This window comes from Papio anubis, chromosome 4 (genome assembly GCF_008728515.1).
Source record: "Papio anubis isolate 15944 chromosome 4, Panubis1.0, whole genome shotgun sequence".
Classification (NCBI taxonomy): domain Eukaryota; kingdom Metazoa; phylum Chordata; class Mammalia; order Primates; family Cercopithecidae; genus Papio; species Papio anubis.
In genome coordinates, this window is record NC_044979.1 from 171,656,106 (window position 1) to 171,675,155 (window position 19,050).

Consider the following 19,050-nt stretch of genomic DNA (forward strand, 5'->3'; position numbering starts at 1 on the left):
GTCTAGTCCTGAAGCGGTCGGACTGGACCGTCCAGGTCCCAGCGCTCGAGAGGACGGCAGGCAGGGGCTGGGATTGTCTGGAGATATGAATGCTTTCTAAGGTTGACGTCAAGGTCTCCTTCCTGAGCCATAGCCCACGTGACAAGCTCCGTCCAGGTAGAAATGATCTCATCTCTCCCGTCGCCCGGGGTCGGAAACCTGAGGCCCGTGCGGGCTGGGGCAACTTAGCGGGGGTCCTAAGCCGGCCGCGCCCTCTGCGCCCCAAGCGTGTGTGGAGGGCTTGGACGTGGTCCAGAAGGAAAAGATGGGGTGAACCAGGTGCCGCGCACCCTTTGAGGAGCCCCCGCTTCTCCGTTTCTGTGAATGACTCCAAAGCACCTCCGACGGCCGATGCACACGCGGACGAACTTGGGCGGGCACTGACCATTGTCCCCTTCCACTCGGTTGTGTCGGGGATCCCCAGGTGAGGCGCAGACGCCGCCCTACCCACCTGTACGAGGCCTTCCCCGGAGCAGCCCGGCTACGAAACGACGCCTATGGCGGGGAAGCTAAGGAAGACTCTCGGCCCTCACTCAGCGGCTGCGGCGACTGAACGGCCCCAGCACGCCGGGGCCCTCCCCAAGCTCTGCTCCCAAGCCGAAGCCCCGCCCTAACACCAATGGTCCACCTTCAGGCCCCGCCCCTGATCCCGCCTCCATGAGTCAAGCCTCGCCTTTCAGCCCAGCCCGGCCCGCCCAGGTCCCGCCCCTGCTGTTATGGCCCGCCTCCAGGCACCGCCCTTGATCCTGCCTTCATGAGTCAGGCCACGCCTTCCAACCCAGCCCTGCCCGCCGAGACCCCGCCCCTGTACCGACGGCCCACTTCCAGGCCCCGCCCTTGATCCCGCCTCCATGGGTCAGGCCCAGACTTCTAGTTCCGCCCCGCCCGCGGAAACCCCGCCCCCGCGCGCCTATGGCCCACCTCCAAGTTCCGCCCCTAACCCCGCCTCCAGGCGTCCAGCCCCGCCTTCCATCCCCGCCCCAAGCGCCGAGGCCCCGCCTCCAGGCTTCGCCCCGACTCCCGCATTAGGGAAGAGCGGCGGCGGCTGGTTCTCAGGCGCGGCGCTTTATCGGTGGTTCTGGCTCCCGGCCGCGCCGCAGCCCTGCTCAGTCTCTCTCACTCAGCTCGGCGGGCTCCTCCGCGCTGCACGTGAGCGCGCCCGCCAACAGGGCCACTGCCGCGGGTAAGTCGTGCCCGCGCCCTGCCCGGCGTCCAGTCCTCAGCCGCTGGGCGAAGCCGGAGGAGCCGGGCGTCTCCTCCCCGCCGGCCCGCGGGCCCTTCCCCAGGTCCAGAGGGCTTGGGCGGCGCCGTGGGGCGGCTCGGGGTGCAGGTGGCTTCCCGGCGCGCGGCCCGGGCCCGCGGCGCGCGCTGCTGCAGTGCGGGGGCGGGGAGCTCGGGGCCGTAGACCCGGAGGGCAGCTGGGAGACTGGGTGGGGTCCCCTCGGGTTACCCGACCCTGGCGCGGAGGATGTGATGCCGGCCACGCCCTCACCGAGCGGGGCGGCAGGTGCAGGTCAGGGGTGGATCGCGGCCCGCGCTCTCTCCCGGGGCGGGCCCACAGCGAGACGCTCAGCCTTTGTTTGCTCGTGCGGTCCTGGCTGGGGAGGAGACTGGGGACGCGGACCTGTGAGAACTGAGGGCTTTCCTCGTCGGGGAAGACCCCAGTCTTCCAGCCAGGCCTCAGGAGAAGGTATCCGGGCCGCAGTGCGCGCTCCGCCATCCTGGCCCCTGCGCCCTGCGGGGTTCCCGACTACTCGCGTGGACTGTTACCCGCAGGTGTTGCCCCACGCTCGCGACTGCAGCCCCGCAATTGGGAAGACTTTGCTAGGATTTTTTTGGTAAGGTGATGGAAGACCGTGCCCCCGGCCCCACAAGCCTCCTGGCATTAGGTGGCTTAAAATTTTTCCAGTACAATTTGATTACCACTCTGAAAGACCAAATTCAAAACAGTGTGTCCCACAGTTAAGACCATTGGTGATGAGTGTTTCTGTACTGTAGACTAAGGATCGTTATCATTTTATTACTAATAGTACATATCTGTTTTCTGTTGCTAAATGTTTTTGCTTATGTGGTAGGGTCACTGTGTCCTCATTTTCATCGAGCTCAGAAATGTTCCTTCATATAAACATATTTACAGTGAACTTTTTTGGGATCTGGCAGTTGGTTTTTCTCTTGAACTTGTTTTTTTCTTTTTCTATATTATTATTATTATTATTTGGAGACGAAGGTCTCACTGTGTTGCCCAGTCTGCTCTCAAACTCCTGGGCTCAAGCAATCTTTCCTCCTCGGCCTCTTGAAGTGCTTGAATTACGGGTATGAGCCACAGTGCTCAACCCTGAATTTGATTTTCTGTGAAATTAAAAATGGGTAAAGTGAGAGATTTCTTGCTAACATTTTCGATTTTAAGGTATCTGAGTAGATACACTTCTTATGTGATTACTTCTTTGTGTGTCTAGTTAGCTATAGGCTGTATAACTGTCGGTTTTACTGAACTGTTCAATCTCTCACAGGAGACATATCTAGGATAGATTGCAAGATCATTGGCAAAAGAGCTATTTAAGGACTGAACCAATAATTTTATCACTAGCATAATGTACTGGAGACCCTGTACTATCTCACTTCCCTGAGCTCGAATCTGGTTCTGCCAGCTGCTGGGTGTGTGACCTGGGCAATTTTCCGAATGGCCTGACTTCCTAATACCCGTCTCACAGGACTCGTGTATTGCATCAAGAAATGCATGCGGCCCGGTGAGGTGGCTCACACCTGTAATCCCAGCACTTTGGGAGGTCAAGGGGGCGGATCACAAGGTCAGGAGATCAAGACTATCCTGGCCAACATGATGAAACTGCGTCTCTACTAAAAATACAAAAATTAGCCGGGCGTGGTGGCGCGTGCTGGTAGTCCCAGCTACTCTGGAGTCTGAGGCAGGAGAATTGCTTGAACCTAGGATGCAGAGGTTGCAGTGAGCCGAGATGGCGACACTGCACTCCAGCATGGCGACAGAGCGAGACTCTGTCTAAAAAAAAAAACAAAAACAGAAAAAAGAAGAAAAGAAATGCATACATGAGGCCGGGTGCGGTGTCTCATGCCTGTAATCCCAACACTTTGGGAGGCCAAGGTGGGTGGATCACCTTAGGTCAGGAGTTCGAGACCAGCTTGGCCAACATGATGAAACCCCGTCTCTACCAAAAATATTTTTTAAAAAATTAGCCAGGCATTGTGGTGGGCACCTGTGATCCCAGTACTTGGGAGGCTGAGGCAGGAGAATCGCTTGAACCCGAGAGGCAAAGGTTGCACTGAGCCAATATCACACCATTTTACTCTATCCTGGGTGACAAGAGCGAGACTCCACCTCAAAAAACAAAAACAAAAAGGAGACCAGGCACAGTGGCTCACACCTGTAATCCCAGTACTTTGGGAGGCCAAGGCAGGAGGTTCACCTGAGGTTGGGAGTTCGAGACCAGCCTGACTAGCATGGAGAAACCCCATCTCTACTAAAAATACAAAATTAGCTAGGTGTGTTGGCACATGCCTGTAATCCCAGTTAGGAGGCTGAGGCAGGAGAATCGCTTGAACTCAGGAGGCGGAGGTTGCGGTGAGCTGAGATTGCGCCATTGCACTCCAGCCTGAGCAACAAGAGGGAAACTCCATCTCAAAAAAAAAAAAAGAAAGAAAGAAAGAAAGAAAAAAAAGAAATGCATGCATTTTCTTGGAAAATGGTGAATTTTCCAAGCTCGCCCAGAAGACTTGCTTGGTAGCATACCACGTGCCCCATATTTTGAAATAAAGGAGCTTGCATGAATGACAATTTCCAAACTTCTCACCTGTGCTGGTAGTTACACCAAATAGCACTTTCTTCATATGGCCAACCATAACATTGAACTGCTCCAGCTACCTGCTCTTACCTGGCTGATGCCCTCCTTGTCATGAGCAGTGGCGTCCCTTGCCACCGCACCTTCTAAATACACACCTTATTGTCAATACACACCTTATCACAGTCCTCTTCCTGGTAACTCCAGCCGCCCACACCTCTGAACTTTGAGGACTCCTCTGCCAGTGGCTGAGTTTCCTCTTGCTATCATCAGACTCTGTCATTTTGTCCACCCTCTGTCACTTATGTGTGTTAAAAAGAGCAAGGTCACTTTTTCCACCCTCTGACACTTATGTGTGCCATGTTAAACTGAGATTATGTATTTAGGTATTTTAATGTGAGCCACATTAAACTGGAATTATGTATTTAGGTACTTCTACTTTTAATAGGCTGTGAATGATGAGAGTAGGGACCATGTACTTCCACTTTTATTAGGCTGTGAACGATGAGAGTAGGGACCTTGTCTTATTTATGTTTCTTTCCCATGTTTAGACACTTGAAGAGTGAACAGACTGTGCCCCATTGGAGTATTGCGGTGGTTTAGAGATGCTGGGTTTCAGAACTGTGAATTTTCTGGAAAAAATATAGTATGGACTGTTTGGATATATCAACTTAGTCTTTACTTGGCAAAAGGAACAAACTACCAGCTCTCATTACCATCTTTTCCTTAATATTTTCAAAACGTGTGAAGGCAGTTATTTCAGAAAAAGGGACAGGCCCTCCCAGGAAGCTTGAGTAGACGGTCTTATTTTGTGGCCGGGTGTGCAAGGTGCAGTATATTTTTGCAGAGAGGCATGAATGCAGAGGCTTTGTGGCAGGATGGGTTTGTCCTGGGGTTGGAGGGTGCAGTGAGAAGTGGGTAGAGTCTTGTAAGCTGGAAAAGGGGTTGTTTGGTTCTGTTTTGAGCTTCCTTTTCTTTTCTTTTCTTTTTTTTTTTTTTTTTTTTTTTGAGGCAACGTATCGCTCTGTCGCCCAGGATGGAGTGTGGTGCTGCAATCCCAGCTCACTGTAACTTCCACTTCCCAGGTTCAAGCAATTCTCCTGCCTCAGCCTCCCGAGTAGCTGGGATCACAGACATGTGCCACCGCACCTGGCTAATTTTTTGTAGTTTTAGTGGAGACAGAGTTTCTCCATGTTGATCAGGCTGGTCACAAACTCCTGACGTCAGGTGATCCACCCGCCTCAGCCTCCCGAAGTGCTGGGATTACTGGCGTGAGCCACTGCACCCGGCCTTATTTGAAGCTTTATGGAAACAATTTTAAACATGGCAGTTGTATGCATTATGTTTTAAAAGGATTCTTGGAGCACTGTGTGTAAAGGCACTGGAAAGGGGCAAGTGTGGGAGAATCATTGGGAAGCTTCTGCAAACATGCAGGGAACAGGCAGCCCAGACTGCGTTGCGGCGGAGATGGAGAGGAATTGAGTCAACAGGTGTTTAGGAGGAAGAGACAAACAGGACTGGGGTTGAGCGTGGCAGGTGAAGAGAAGGAAGAGTCTAGAATGATCCCACAGGTGAAGGGGCTACTTTCTGAGAAGGGAAAGACTGGAGAAGGAGCATATTGAGCAGATGGAATTGAGAGTTTAGTGGGTTTTTTTGTTTATTTCTTTGGGACAGAGTCTCGCTATGTCATCCAGGCTGGAGTGCAATGGTGCGATCTCAGCCCACTGCAACCTCTGCCTCCCCGGTTCAAGTGATTCTCCTGCCTCAGCCTCCTGAGTAGCTGGGATTACAGCCACCATGCCTGGCTTATTTTTCTATTTTTAGTAGAGATGGTGTTTCACCATGTTGGCCAGGCTGGTCTCGAACTCCTGATCTCATGTTCCACCCACCTCAGCCTCCCACAGTGCTGGGATTACAGGCATGAGTCACTACACCCGACCTAGTTTTATTTTTTTAAACGGCTTTATTGTGCTATAATTTGCAGCTCATAAAATTCATTCAAGTATGTAATTCAGTGTTGTTGTTGTCTTTGAGACAGGGTCTTGCCATGTTACCCAGGCTGGTCACAAGCTGCGGGGCAGAAGCAGTCCTCCCACCTCAACCTCTGCAGTAGCTGGGATCACAGGCATGAGCCACTGTGCCCAGATAATTTCAGTGATTTTTTTCATACATTTACAGAGTTGTACAAGCATCGCCATCATCCCATTTTAGCACATTTGCCTTACCTCAGAAAGATCGCCATTCCCAATGGCGGTTAGTCCCTGTTTTCACCGCACCCAGGCAGCCACTAACCTACTGCCATCTCTCTAGATTTGCTTGTGGAGGGCATTTCATATCAATGGAATCTTACAATGTCTGGTCTTGTGTGTCTGGCGTCTTCCACTAAGCGTGTGTTTGCAGGGTGCATCCATGTTGCAGCACGTATCAGTACCTGGTTCCTTTCCATTGCCTCAGTGTTCCTTTGTGAATAGACCATATTTTGTTGATGGATGCTTGTCTTAGTTAATTCAGGCTGCTCCAACAAAATAGTGTAAACTAGGTATTTCTGTTATAAGTAACAGTAATGTATTCCTGTAGTTCTGGAGGCCGAGAAGTTCAAGATCAAGGTGCTGGCAGATTCAGTGTCTGGTAGGGCCTGCTAGCTGTGTCCTCACAGTGGAAAGAACAGCCAGGCTCCCTCAGGTCTCTTTAATTTATTTATTTGAGACAAGGTCTCGTTCTGTTGCCCAGACTGGAGTGCAGTGGCATGATCATGGCTCACTGCAGCCTCAACCTCCCAAGCTCAAGTGATCCTCCCAACTCAGACTCCTGAGTACCTGTGACTATAGGCATGCACCACCACACCCTGCTAATTTTTGTATTTTTTGTAGAGATGGGGTTTCACCATGTTGCTCAGGTTAGTCTCGAACTCCTGGTGTCAAGTGATCCACCTGCTTTGGCCTCCCAGGATTTCAGATGTGAGCCACTCCGTTCAGCTAGTGTCCGTTTTAAAAGCGCATTAATCCCATGACGTAATCACCTTCCAAAGTCTTCACTTTCTTTTTTTTTGTAGTTTTTTGTTTTTTGAGACAGAGTCTTGTTCTGTCACCCTTCCTGGGGTACAGTGGCACAGTCCCGGCTCACTGCAACCTCGACCTCCTGGGTTCAAGCAATGCTCATGCCTCAGCCTCCCAAGTAGCTGGGACTACAGGTGTGTGCCACCATGCCCAGCTATTTTTTTTTAATTTTATTTTTTGGTAGAGATGGGGTTTCACCATGTTGGCCAGGCTGGTCTCAAATATCTGACCTCAAGTGATCTGCCTGCCTTGGCCTCCCAAAGTGCTGGGATTACAGGTGTGAGCCACCATGCCCGGCCGCCAGGGAATGTATTTAGCAGTTGGTAGAGGAGGAGGAAAGAACTTCAGAGAGGTAGGTGAGAAACAAGCTCTGGGGCTGGAGGGGCCAGAGGAGTATGTAGGCCAAGCAGAGGCTGCTAGGCTGCTTGGAGAAGAAGTGATCTGCCGCAGAGTGCTACTGAGAGGTAAAGTGAGGAAACAGAAAGGACCTCTGCCATTGGTGACTTGAAAGTAGTGGTGGTTGCCAGGCATGGTGGCTCATGCCTGTAATCCCAGCACTTTGGGAGGCCAGGGTGGGCGGATCACGAGGTCAGGAGTTGAAGACCAGCCTGACCAACATAGTAAAACCCCATCTGTGCTAAAAATACAAAAATTAGCCGGGTGTGGTGACACGTGACTGTAGCCCCAGCTACTTGGGAGCCTGAGGCAGGAGAATCGCTTGAACCCAGGAGGCAGAGGTTGCAGTGAGCCGAGATTGTGCCATTGCACTCCAGCCTGGGCAGTAAGAGTGAGAGACTGTCTCAAAAAAAAAAAAAAAAAAGGAAAGAAAGTAGTGGTGGCCTGGTGAAGATTGGATTGGGTCTGGAGTGATTGGATATTGAAGTATGAGATTTCATGAAATTTTTGTAACTGTACTGGCCTGTAAATGAAAGACTCAAGCTTAAAGAACGTGTTGTACCTTCAGTTCAGTTTCTTCCATTTACCATATTTGCCTTTTTATTTGATTGACTACATCCAACTTGTTTAGCAATCTACCCAGCTAACTGCATTCACTCGTGTTTAACTGTATAACATTGCTCTGTATTTGTCTTTCCTTTCAGACTGAGCGTACTAGTGAAATACTGTTTGTCCTCATATATCAATTAGGATTGTGGTTGGCTATAACAGAAAACCTGATTGAACAGAGGCTTAAACAGCTGTTATATGCAGAAAACATACACCAGACATTACAGCATCCGGAGTTGGCGTGTGGTACCTTCACCATGCCATCTGGGGCTGCAGGGGCTCTGTCATTCCACTCAGCCATCGTTAGTTTGTGACTTTTGTGCATGTTTCATGACAGTTGCAAGATGTAGCTTCACTCCAACATCATGCCTTTGTTCCAGGCAGAAAGAAGAAGAATGGAGGGCAAAAGGCTTATGCCAGGGAGTCTGCCTCCTTTCCAATTGCCTTTTTGACCCACAGCTTCTACTGACATCTCATTGGTCAAGAGCTATCACATGGCCACCTAGATGCAAGGGAGTCTGGGAATTATAGTGTTACTGTGAACAAAACCAGTGCTCCCTTAGTACAGAAAAGGAGAACAAGGCATGCTGGGTAGATGCCTGCCACACTTTAAATAAAACAGCCAGGTATGGTGACGCATCCCAATAGTCCCAGCTGCTTGGGCGGCTGAGGTGGAAGGAAGGATCACTTGAGCTTAGGGGGTCGAGGCTACAGTCACCCGTGATCATGCCACTGCACTCCAGCCTGGGTGGCAGAGTAAGACCCTGCCTCCAAAAAATAAAAAATAAAATAAAAAATTCCATATGATAGGAGGGGCCGTGTTCATTCAAAATTACCAGCTGGCGACAACATATAGTCTAGCAGCTTTGGAGCTTTGATCCTGGAATTAGTTTTGTCAATTACTTGGAGCCCTAACACTCTTATGCTGTCTACTCCTGTTTCCTGTTCTCCCCCAGAATCCACGAGGGTGGGAACTGTTTATCTTTCATCTCCCACAGTGCCTGGCCCAGAAGCCTTGCTAAATATTTGAACAGGATTGCCCAGTGAGTTTGTGCACAATAGTGTTTGTGGACACCTGTCTTCTGTAGCTCTGGGTTGGGAATGATTTGTATGCCCAAATGGCTCTCTCATGTGGTTATTTTTTGGTTTGCTTTTAGATACTTTTCTGCTGTGAGAATGTAAGATGGATCCAGAAGAGCAGGAGCTCTTAAATGATTACAGATACAGAAGCTACTCTTCAGTGATTGAAAAGGCTTTGAGAAATTTTGAGTCCTCGAGTGAATGGGCGGATCTCATATCTTCACTTGGCAAACTCAACAAGGTATGTCGGGTGTATCCTATTTGGATTGCGTGGAGGTGGGGACGTAATTGTCTTTTTATTATTACAAGAAATTACATGGTTATATTATTTGTATTTTATAATCTTTATATTATTACATATTATACAGTATAATCTTTATATTATTTCAAAGAAATACCATTATATATACAATGAGGATTACAACAATTAGAAAATACAGAAAAGAAAAAAAACCACTCATAATTCTGACCTCCAGTGTTACCCACTGTTAACCTATCAATGTATGTACCTCCTTCCAGCTTTTTCTGAGCATAAAATTATATATGGTGTTCATGTAGTTAAACAATCTTTTTCTTAACAATATTTATGTCTAGACAAGATACAATTTAAAATTGTCAAATTAGGCATTCAAAGACTGTTCTTTGTATACTCCTTAGGATTTTTATTTATTTTTCTTCTTTGATCTACTTTTTTGATCCTTTTACTGCTGTCTGGTAACTCCTAGAAGAATAGAAGTTGAAATAAATATTGAAATCTGCCCAGAACTTGTGTGTGTGTGCATGTGCATGCATGTGTGTGCTTGTGCGTGCGTACGTGTGTGCGTGTGTGTGTGTGTGTGTATGGAATCAGATCTAGGAAAACCAAAACTGGTCAAATGTGGGCTTGACCTTGTCCTCTATATCAGGGATCCCCAACCCCCAGGCCGCTAACCGGTACCAGTCTATGGCCTGTTAGGAATGGGGACGCACAGCCGGAGGCGAGCGGTATGAGCGCCAGTCTGTGGCCTTTTAGGAACGGGGATGCACAGCAGGAGGTGAGCGGTATGAGCGGGCGTTACCGCTTGGGCTCTGCCTTCTGTCAGGTTAGTGGTGGTAGTGGGTTATCCCAGAAACATGAACCCTGTTGTGAACTGCACATGCGAGGGATCTAGGTTGCATGCTCTTTATGAGACTTTTTTTTTTTTTTTTTTTTTTTGAGACAGTCTCACTCTGTTGCCCAGGTTGGAGTACAGTGGCGCAACCTCGGCTCACTGCAACCTCCACCTCCCAGGTTCAAGCGATTCTCTAGCCTCAGCCACCTGAGTAGTTGGGATTACAGGCATGTGCCACCACGCCTGCCTAATTTTTCTATTTTTAGTAGAGACTGGGTTTCGCCACGTTGGCCAGGCTGGTCTCGAACTCCTGACCTCAAGTGATCCACCTGCCTTGGCCTCCCAAAGTACTGGGGTCACAGGCGTGAGCCACCAAGCCTGGCCACTCTTTATGAGAATCTAACTAATGCCTGAGGATCTGAGGTGGTACAACAGCAGATCTACAGTTTCATCCTGAAACCAACCTTCCGCCCTCCTGCCCTTCTGCCACCCGATCTGTGGAGAAATTGTCTTCCACAAAACCGGTCCCTGGTGCCAAAAAGGTTAGGAACCATACCGCTATATAAGTGACCTGTAGATGGGAGCATTATATTTTTCCATCCTTTCTTTCCCAGAAAGAAAGTGACACAGGGACCTTCAAGTGCTCAGATGACTACTACAAGATGTAAGTAGATGATGTTTGGGCTTAGAGAAACTGTACCTGGCTCTGTTGCTGTTTGGACAGGACCTGAGTTTGGAGCCCAAGCGCTAGGTGGGAGTTAGGAGATGTCTCACTGTACTCTGCAGATCTCAGCTCCCCAGGCCAAACACGCCAGGGGAATTGGGGTGAGTAAAGAATTTCAGCAGCCTGACCCTGCAGCTCCCACAGATGGCTATCAGGCATGCTGGAGATAGACAGCTCTTACAACTCGGCCGGTAAGCTGCTGGTCTTTTGCAAGGCATATTTGCGACATGTAAATGTTACGGCCTCTTGCTGGCTGGGGTGGATAAATGTTTCTAAGGTCTTTAAAACAGGAAATAAGGGCTTGCAAATTCTTTGGTTGTGCAGCTCCATCTCAGGAATTCTCCAGGTGATTGAAGACTGCATTCACAGACTTGCATGAAGGTGGATTGCTCTTTTAGGGGAAAGGGGGAAGCAGTAGAACCCCATTGAGTCCCACATTCTTCTGGATGTTTTACTGTTTCAGTACTCAGCCCTCCTGGTTTATGAGAACAGACTACTTTTTTTTCTTTTTCTTTTTTTTTTTTTTTGAGACAGTCTTGCTCTGTCACCCAGACTGGAGTGCGGCGGCGTAATCTTGGCTCATGGCAACCTCAGCCTCCCAGGTTCAAGCGATTCTCCTGCCTCAGCCTCCCGAGTAGCTGAGATTACAGGTGTCCGCCACCACGCCCAGCTAATTTTTTTGTATTTGTAGTAGAGATGGGGTTTCACCATGTTGGCCAGGCTGGTCTCGAACTCCTGATCCACCCACCTCAGCCTCCCAAAGTGCAGGGATTATAGACGTGAGCCACCGTGCCCAGCCAAACAGCATATTTATTGTTAGGGAGGGAACAGTCTTCATTATTTCTGTTTTTTTCTTTTTCTTTATCAAGATAAAATTCACATAACACAAAATTCACCATTTACCCATTTTAAAGTACACAGTTAAGTGGCCTTTAGTACATTTACCATGTTGTGCAACCATTACTGCTCTCTAGTTCCACACGATTTCATCACTCCAGAAGGAAACCCATACCCATTCAGCAGTTCCCTGCATTCCCCCCTCTCCCCAGCCCTGGTAACTACAAATCTACTTTCCCTCTGTACGGACTTTTCATGGAAATGGAATCATACCGTATGTGGCTTTTTGTGACTGGTTCATTTCATTTAGCATCATGTTCTTGAGGTTCATCCATGTTATGGTATGTGTTAGAATTTCCTTCCTTTTTATAGCTGAATAATACTCTGTTGTATGGGTAAGTCACATTTTCTTTTCTTTTCTTTTCTTTTTTTTTTTTTTTTGAGATGGAGTCTCGCTCTGTCGTCCAGGCTGAAGTGCAGTGGCACGGTCTCAGCTGACTGCAACCTCCACCTTCTGGGTTCAAGCGATTCTCCTGCCTTAGCCTTCCGAGTAGCTGGGACTGCAGGTGCACACCACCACACCCAGATACTTTTTGTATTTTTAGTAGATACAGGGTTTCACTGTGTTGGCCAGGACAGTCTTGGACTCCTGACCTCCAGTGATCTACCTGCCTCGGCCTCCCAAAGTGCTGGGATTATAGGCGTGAGCCACCGCACCAAGCCACATTTTTCTTTATCCATTGATCCGTTGATGGGCATTTAGATTTTTACCTTTTGGCTATTGTGAATAGTGTTGCTATGAGCATTCGTGTACAAGCTTTTGTTTGAACCTCAGTTTTCAACTCTTCAGGATGCATACTTAGAAGTGGCATTGCTGGGACATATGGAAATGCTATGTTTAACTTATTAAGGAGCCACCAATTGCACTATTTTAACATATCCACCAAAAGCAATGCGTGAACATTCCAATTTCCTAGTATCATCCTCACCAATACTTATTTTCAGGGTTTATTTTTTATTTTTTATTTTTTTTGAGACGAGTCTCGCTCTGTCACCCAGGCTGGAGTGCAGTGGTGCGATCTTGGCTCACTGCAAGCTCCACCTCCTGGATTCACACCATTCTCCTGCTCAGCCTCCCGAGTAGCTGGGATTACAGGAACCCGCCACCATGCCCGGCCAATTTTTTGTATTTTTAGTATAGACAGGGTTTCACCATGTTAACCAGGATGGTCTCAATCTCCAGACTTCATGATCTACCCGCCTCAGCCTCCCAAAGTGCTGGGATTACAGACGTGAACCACCGCGCCTGGCCTCAGGTTGTTTTTTTTTTTTTTTGACACGGAGTCTCACTCTGTCGCCCAGGCTGGAGTGCAGTTGCGTAGTCTTGGCTCCTGCAACCTCCACCTCCTGGGTTCAAGCGATTCTCATCCCTCAGACTCTGGGGTTACAGGCATTAGCCACCATGCCTGGCTAATTTCTGAATATATATATATATATATATATATATATTAATACAGATGGGGTTTCACCATGTTGGCCAGGCTGGTCTTGAACTCCTGACCTCAAGTGATCCACCCGCCTCGGCCTCCCAAAGTGCTGGGATTACAGGCATGAGCCACCGTGCCCAACCTATACAGTTTTGTTTTTTTTGAATGATAACTATCCTAGTGGTATGAAGTGGTCTCTCCCTGTGGTTTTTTAAAATTAATAATATTTTAAAGATAACTTTTATTGAGGCCCCACCAGGTGCAGAACCTGTTCCTGGTGTTAAACTCCTTCTTCCTTTGCAATTTGGTCTTTCTTGAGTGGTCCCATGAATGCTTTCTTCTCCTCCATGGTCTGGAAGTGGCCATGGCCACACTTGGAGGTGGTGTCAGTGAACTTAAGGTCAGTGTTCTCCAGAGCCCGCCGTTTGGTCTGCACCATCAAAGATGTGCAGAGAACGAGCAGTCGCTTCTTGGTTCCCACCACACAGCCTTTCAGCATGACAGAGTCATTGGTCACTTCACCATAGTGGACAAAGCCACCCAGAGGGTTGATGCTCTTGTCAGACAGGACGTGGTCCGTGGAGGCATTGTTCTTGATCAGTTTGCCATCCTCGGTAAGGTAGCGCTAGCCAGTCTTATAGATCTTCTGTTGATCTCAGTGTGCTGATGGTCGCCTTTCTGCCCAATGCATGCCATGGAGAAGGCCACATGGGCAGGATGCCGTGCCCCAATCCAGGCCACCTTGCACAGGCCTCGGTGGATCTTGTGGGGCAGCTTCTTGGTGTGCCAACAACTGATGGCCTCTTTGTAGCCTTTGCCCTTGGTCACCCCAATGATGTTGATCACCTCGTCCAGCCCAAACGCTTGGTTCACAGGTACCTGCTGCTCTAGCCCCTCCTGGGCCCAGTCCAGCTTCTCAGCCATGGTGCCTCTGTTCACTTGGCTCTCCATCAGCTGGGCCTTCTTCTGGCACAGAGGAAGCAGGCGCGTCTGGGTGTGGGCAGTGACGCGGGTGACTTGGCAGTGCTTCTTCATGCTACTGAAGTCTTCTCTAGCTGCTTCTTGCCATCCTCAGCCTGCCATTTCTTGTGGTACTTGGTAAAGGCCTTCTTCTTAGATTTCTGCCGGTTGTTAGAGAAATGCCTTTTGCACTTATCATTGATGTGCTCAGCAAAGATGGTCTTGAAGGTCCTGAGGCCTCAAGGGGTTTCCACATAGCCCACAATGCCCACAACCACCATAGGTGGTGTCTCCACAGTGGTCACGGCCTCCACCAACTCCTTCTCTTTCACCTTGGATCCTGGCCTGTCGACTTCCCGTGTGATGTGGGTCGTGCCAGCCTTGTATCCCAGGAAGGCTGTGACGTTGACCAGCTTGGAAGGGTCATCCTTAGGGAAGCTCTTTACCTGCCCACGATGCTTATATCTGTGCTCCCATGGCAGGAAGCAGAGGGACCCATGTCTGGGAGTGGAGAACTTTCTGTGAGACATCACACCATCAGATTCCACTGGTAGAACTCTCCCTGTGGTTTTGGTTTGCATTTCCCTATGACTAATAATTTTGAGCATCTTTTCATGTGCTTATTGGGCATTTGTGTATCTTTTTGGAAGAAATTTCTATTCTAGACCCGGCGCGGTGGCTCACACCTGTAATCCCAGCACTTTGGGTGGCGAGACCGGCAGATCACAAGGTCAAGAGATCGAGACCACCTTGGCCAACATGGTGAAACCCTGTCTCTACTAAAAATGCAGAAATTAGCTGGGCATGGTGGCGTGCACCTGTAGTCCCAGCTACGCAGGAGGCTGAGGCAGGAGAATTGCTTGAACCCAGGAAGTAGAGGTTGCAGTGAGCTGAGATCGTGCCACTGCACTCCAGCCTGGGTGACAGAGTGAGACTCTGTCTAAAATATGTGTGTGTGTATATATATATTTTTTATATGTTATATTATACGTATATATGTGTATATATACAAAATTATCCAGTCGTGGTAGTGCATGCCTGTGGTCCCGGCTACTCAGGAGGCTGAGGTAGGAGGATTGCTTGAGCCCAGGAGATCAAGGCTGCAGTGAGCCATGATCGTGCCACTGCACTCCAGCCTGAGTGACAGAGCAAGAGCCTGTTTCCAAAAAAAAAAAAAAAGACATAATTTTTTGTTAGAGGAGTTACCTGAGGAATCCCAGCACGGTCTCCTCTTGGATCTCATTTCTTGTTCCCTGCTGCTGTGATTAACTATTGAGTTCAAGCAACTACCTTGAAGAATTTGCAAGATACAGTTGAGACAGAGGTGACGCTGTCAGGCCCTACCTCAGCCCTGCCTGTGGTGGCTGACATTCACGGAGAGCTCAGTGTGTGCTAAGGAGTTGGTGTGCATTGTTGTATAATACTTAAAATGTATCTTGAGATTCGTCTCAGTTTCAACCACTTGTGCGAGGCCACTGCCAGCCAGCGGCAGAGAGAGGGCTCAGACCCCGACCAGCCTGGTTCCAAGGCCCATGCTCATGAGCAGAGCCTCCAGCGTTCTTCACGTCAATATCTGTATAGCTCACATAAGGGGCAAGGGCTGTGCTTCTTTTCTGCCAGGGACCCTGTCTCCATCACCCAAATGCAGTAGGTGCAATTAGTAGGCCCGTTTTACCGATGAAAGTTAACTCACTTGTCCAGTGTCTTATGCAACTGAGTGGTTATTATGGATTGAATTGTTGCCTCCATAAAAAAAAAAAACCCTGGAGTCTTAATCCTTAGTACCTCAGTATGTAACTTAATTTGGAAACAGCATTTTTACAGAGCTAATCCAGCTAGAGGAGGTCATTAGGCGGTGGCCCTAATCCATTGTGACTGGTGTCCTGACGAAAAAGGGGAAATGTAGACACAGACATGCATGAGGAAAGGCATCATGTGAGGATGAAGGCAGACACCAGGAAGGTACATCTACAAGCCAAGGAGTGCCAAAGAGTGACAGCAAACTCCTAGCAGGCGGGGGAGAGGCACGGGACAGATTCTATGCAGCCTTCAGAAGGAAGCCACTCTCTTGACTCCTTGATTTCAGATTTAACATGAGAGAACACATTTCTGTTGTTGAAGCCACGTGGTGTGTGACTCTTCATTATAGCAGCCTTAGAATGCTACAACAGTGGTAGGACAAGATCTATTAACACCTCAGTGCTGGGAATAAGGCATTGAACACTAAGCCCCTGCTCTCATGGAAAGAAATGACGCTTTCTTGGCGAGAGACAGATGACAGATGACTGTGATGTCAGATGCTGAATGCTAAGAAGAAAAATGAACTGGGGAAGTGGGGTATGGAGGAAGGAGGAGGGAGTGCTATTTTAGACAGAGAGAGCACTGACAGCGTGACATTAAAGCAGAGGCCAGGGCGAAGTGAGCAAGCTGGCGGGAAGGGCCATCTGGGGTGTGGGCCTGTGTCCAAGGCATGGGAAGGGGACAGGAGTAGCCAGAGGACAGAGTGACCAGAGATACAGCAGGGTCAGGCCACTGATAGGATTTTGGTCTGGCGGGGAGGGGAAGCCACTGAGCTTCCTCCCAGGGAGGCTATGAGCAAGGGAACCTCTGTCTCACCCATTGCAAGAATCCCCTGGGCTGTCACCAAGCACAAGAGCCAGTGTGGAGGCACGCACGCACCTTTGGCCCTGAAATCAGTTCCTGCCGTTACTGGATGTGGAGGGTTTGGATGGTACTGGAGGGAGCATGTCTTGATCATCATCAGGAATACTTGCTTCTGTGAAACTTGCAACTTCTGCATTCAAGGGTCCCTGATAGGAGCTGGTATGAATAAAGAATTTTCTTCACTGGGTGCAGTGGTGCATGCCTGTAATCCTAGCACCTTGAGAGGCTGAGGGCAGAAGGATCACTTGAGCCCTGGAGTTTCAGACCAGCCTGGGCAACATGGGGAAACCTTGTCTGTCCAAAAATACAAAAATTATCTGGGCATGGTGGTGCACACCTGTAGTCCAGCTACTCAGAAGGCTGAGGTGGGAAGATCCCTGGAGCCTCAGCCTGGAGCTGTTGCACCACTGTACTCCAGCCTGGGTGACAGAGTGAGACCTTGGCTCAAAAAAAAGGAATTTTTTTAAGGCTTTGGTGATCATCGTATTTCTTGGACTTATGCACAGAAATTCAGTGAGTAAGAGTTGAGTGTTGGGCGGGGCGCAGTGGCTCACGCCTGTAATCCCAGCGCTTTGGGAGGTCAAGGCAGCAGGTGGATCGCCTGAGGTCAGGAGTTTGAGACCAGCCTGGCCAACATGGTGAAACCCTGTCTCTATTAAAAATACAAAAAATTAGCCAGGCATGGTGGCGAGTGCCTGTAGTCCCAGCTACTTGGGAGGCTGAGGCAGGAGAATCACTTAGAGGTTTCAGTGAGCCAAGATTGCACCACTGCACTTCAGACTGGGGGACAGAGCAAGAGTCTGTCTCAAAAAAAAGAGTTGAGAGTTGAATTAGTAAAATTCTTTGTAATACAGATTTAAACAATAATTTAGAATACAAAAGCACAACATACTTTTTTTAAAGGTAGGTGACTAAATGTTATAATGCATAAACCTGAGATTTGGAGGAGAAGACTCATCTAGTCAACTCTTTTTACAATTAAGAAAACTGCATCCCAGAAGGTCGTGGTATGTCCAGCTATAGACAGATTCTAATGGTATCATTTTCAAACTTGATCAATGTTTCAGTATCATTTTTAGAATTTTTCTGTGTTATAGAATAGTTTATCTTTTTTTTTTGAGATGGAGTCTCGCTCTGTCGGCCAGGCTGGAGTGCAGTGGCGCCATCTCGGCTCACTGCAAGCTCCGCCTCCTGGGTTCAAGCAATTCTACTGCCTCAGCCTCCTGAGTACCTGGGACTACAGGTGCCCACCACTATGCCTGGCTAATTCTTCTTTTGTATTTTTAGTAGAGATAGGGTTTCACTGTGTTAGCCAGGATAGTCTCGATCTCCTGACCTTGTGATCAGCCCGCCTTGGCCTCCTAAAGCACTGGGATTACAGGCGTGAGCCACCATACTTGGCCCCAAGAATAGTTTTTTTTATAGTTTTTAGTTTCTTTTATAGTTTTTAGGCATATCAGCCTGAATAGGGTAACAGGAATAGGGTAACTTTTGGTTAATGGTTTGTCTGAGACTTCAAGCCATCATCTTTCCCTGATTATTTTAGATACATTTTAATCACCAAAATATACACACTGGAATGCTATTCACCTTTTATTAAAGAAGGAAATTCTGCCATTTGTGACAACATGGATGAACCTGGAGAACAGTATGTCAAGTGAAATAAGCCAGGCACAGAAAGTCAAATAACCGCATGATCTCACTTACATGTGGAGTGTAAAAAAGGTGAACTCACAGAGGCAGAATAAAATGATGGTTACCAAGGGTCAGGGACAGGGTGGGCTGAAATAGGGAGGGGTTGCTCAAAGGATATGAAGTTTCTGTTAGATCAGAGGAATAAGTTCAAGAGATCTGTTGTACAACATGGCACCTATAGTTAATAACAATGTATTATATACTTGAAAATTGCTAAGAGAGGCCGGGTGCGGTGGCTCACACCTGTAATCCCAGCACTTTGGGAGTCCGAGGTGGGCAGATCACCTGAGGTCAGGAGTTTGAGACCAGCCTGGCCAACATGATGAAACCCCATCTCTACTAAAAATACAAAAATTAGCTGGGCATGCTGGCAGGCGCCTGTAATCCTAGCTACTCGGGAGGCTGAGGCAGGAGAATCACTTGAACCCGGGAGGCGGAGGTTGCAGTGAGCTGAGATCATGCCAGTGTACTCCAGCCTGGGCAACAAGAATGAAACTCCATCTCAAAAAAAAAAAAAAAAAATAGAAAGAAAGAAAATTGCTAAGAGAATAGATATTAAGTGTTTCTCACCACAAAAATGATAAAATATTGGTTAATGCA

At 48.5% G+C, this 19,050-nt stretch overlaps 1 protein-coding gene and 1 pseudogene across 1 annotated transcript in view; one reads left to right on the forward strand and one right to left on the reverse strand.

Moving 5' to 3' along the window:
- The first annotated feature begins 1,041 nt into the window (after positions 1-1,041).
- The window catches only part of DOP1B (DOP1 leucine zipper like protein B), a 125,696-nt gene continuing 107,687 nt past the window's right edge, over positions 1,042-19,050 (forward strand). Inside the window, exons 1-2 of the mRNA XM_021935528.2 lie at positions 1,042-1,222; positions 9,070-9,233. Coding sequence (XP_021791220.2) covers positions 9,096-9,233 — 138 coding nt within the window. The 5' untranslated portion in view covers positions 1,042-1,222; positions 9,070-9,095. The remainder of the gene's footprint in view (positions 1,223-9,069; positions 9,234-19,050) is intronic.
- Positions 13,412-14,752, reverse strand: LOC103882606 (annotated as a pseudogene).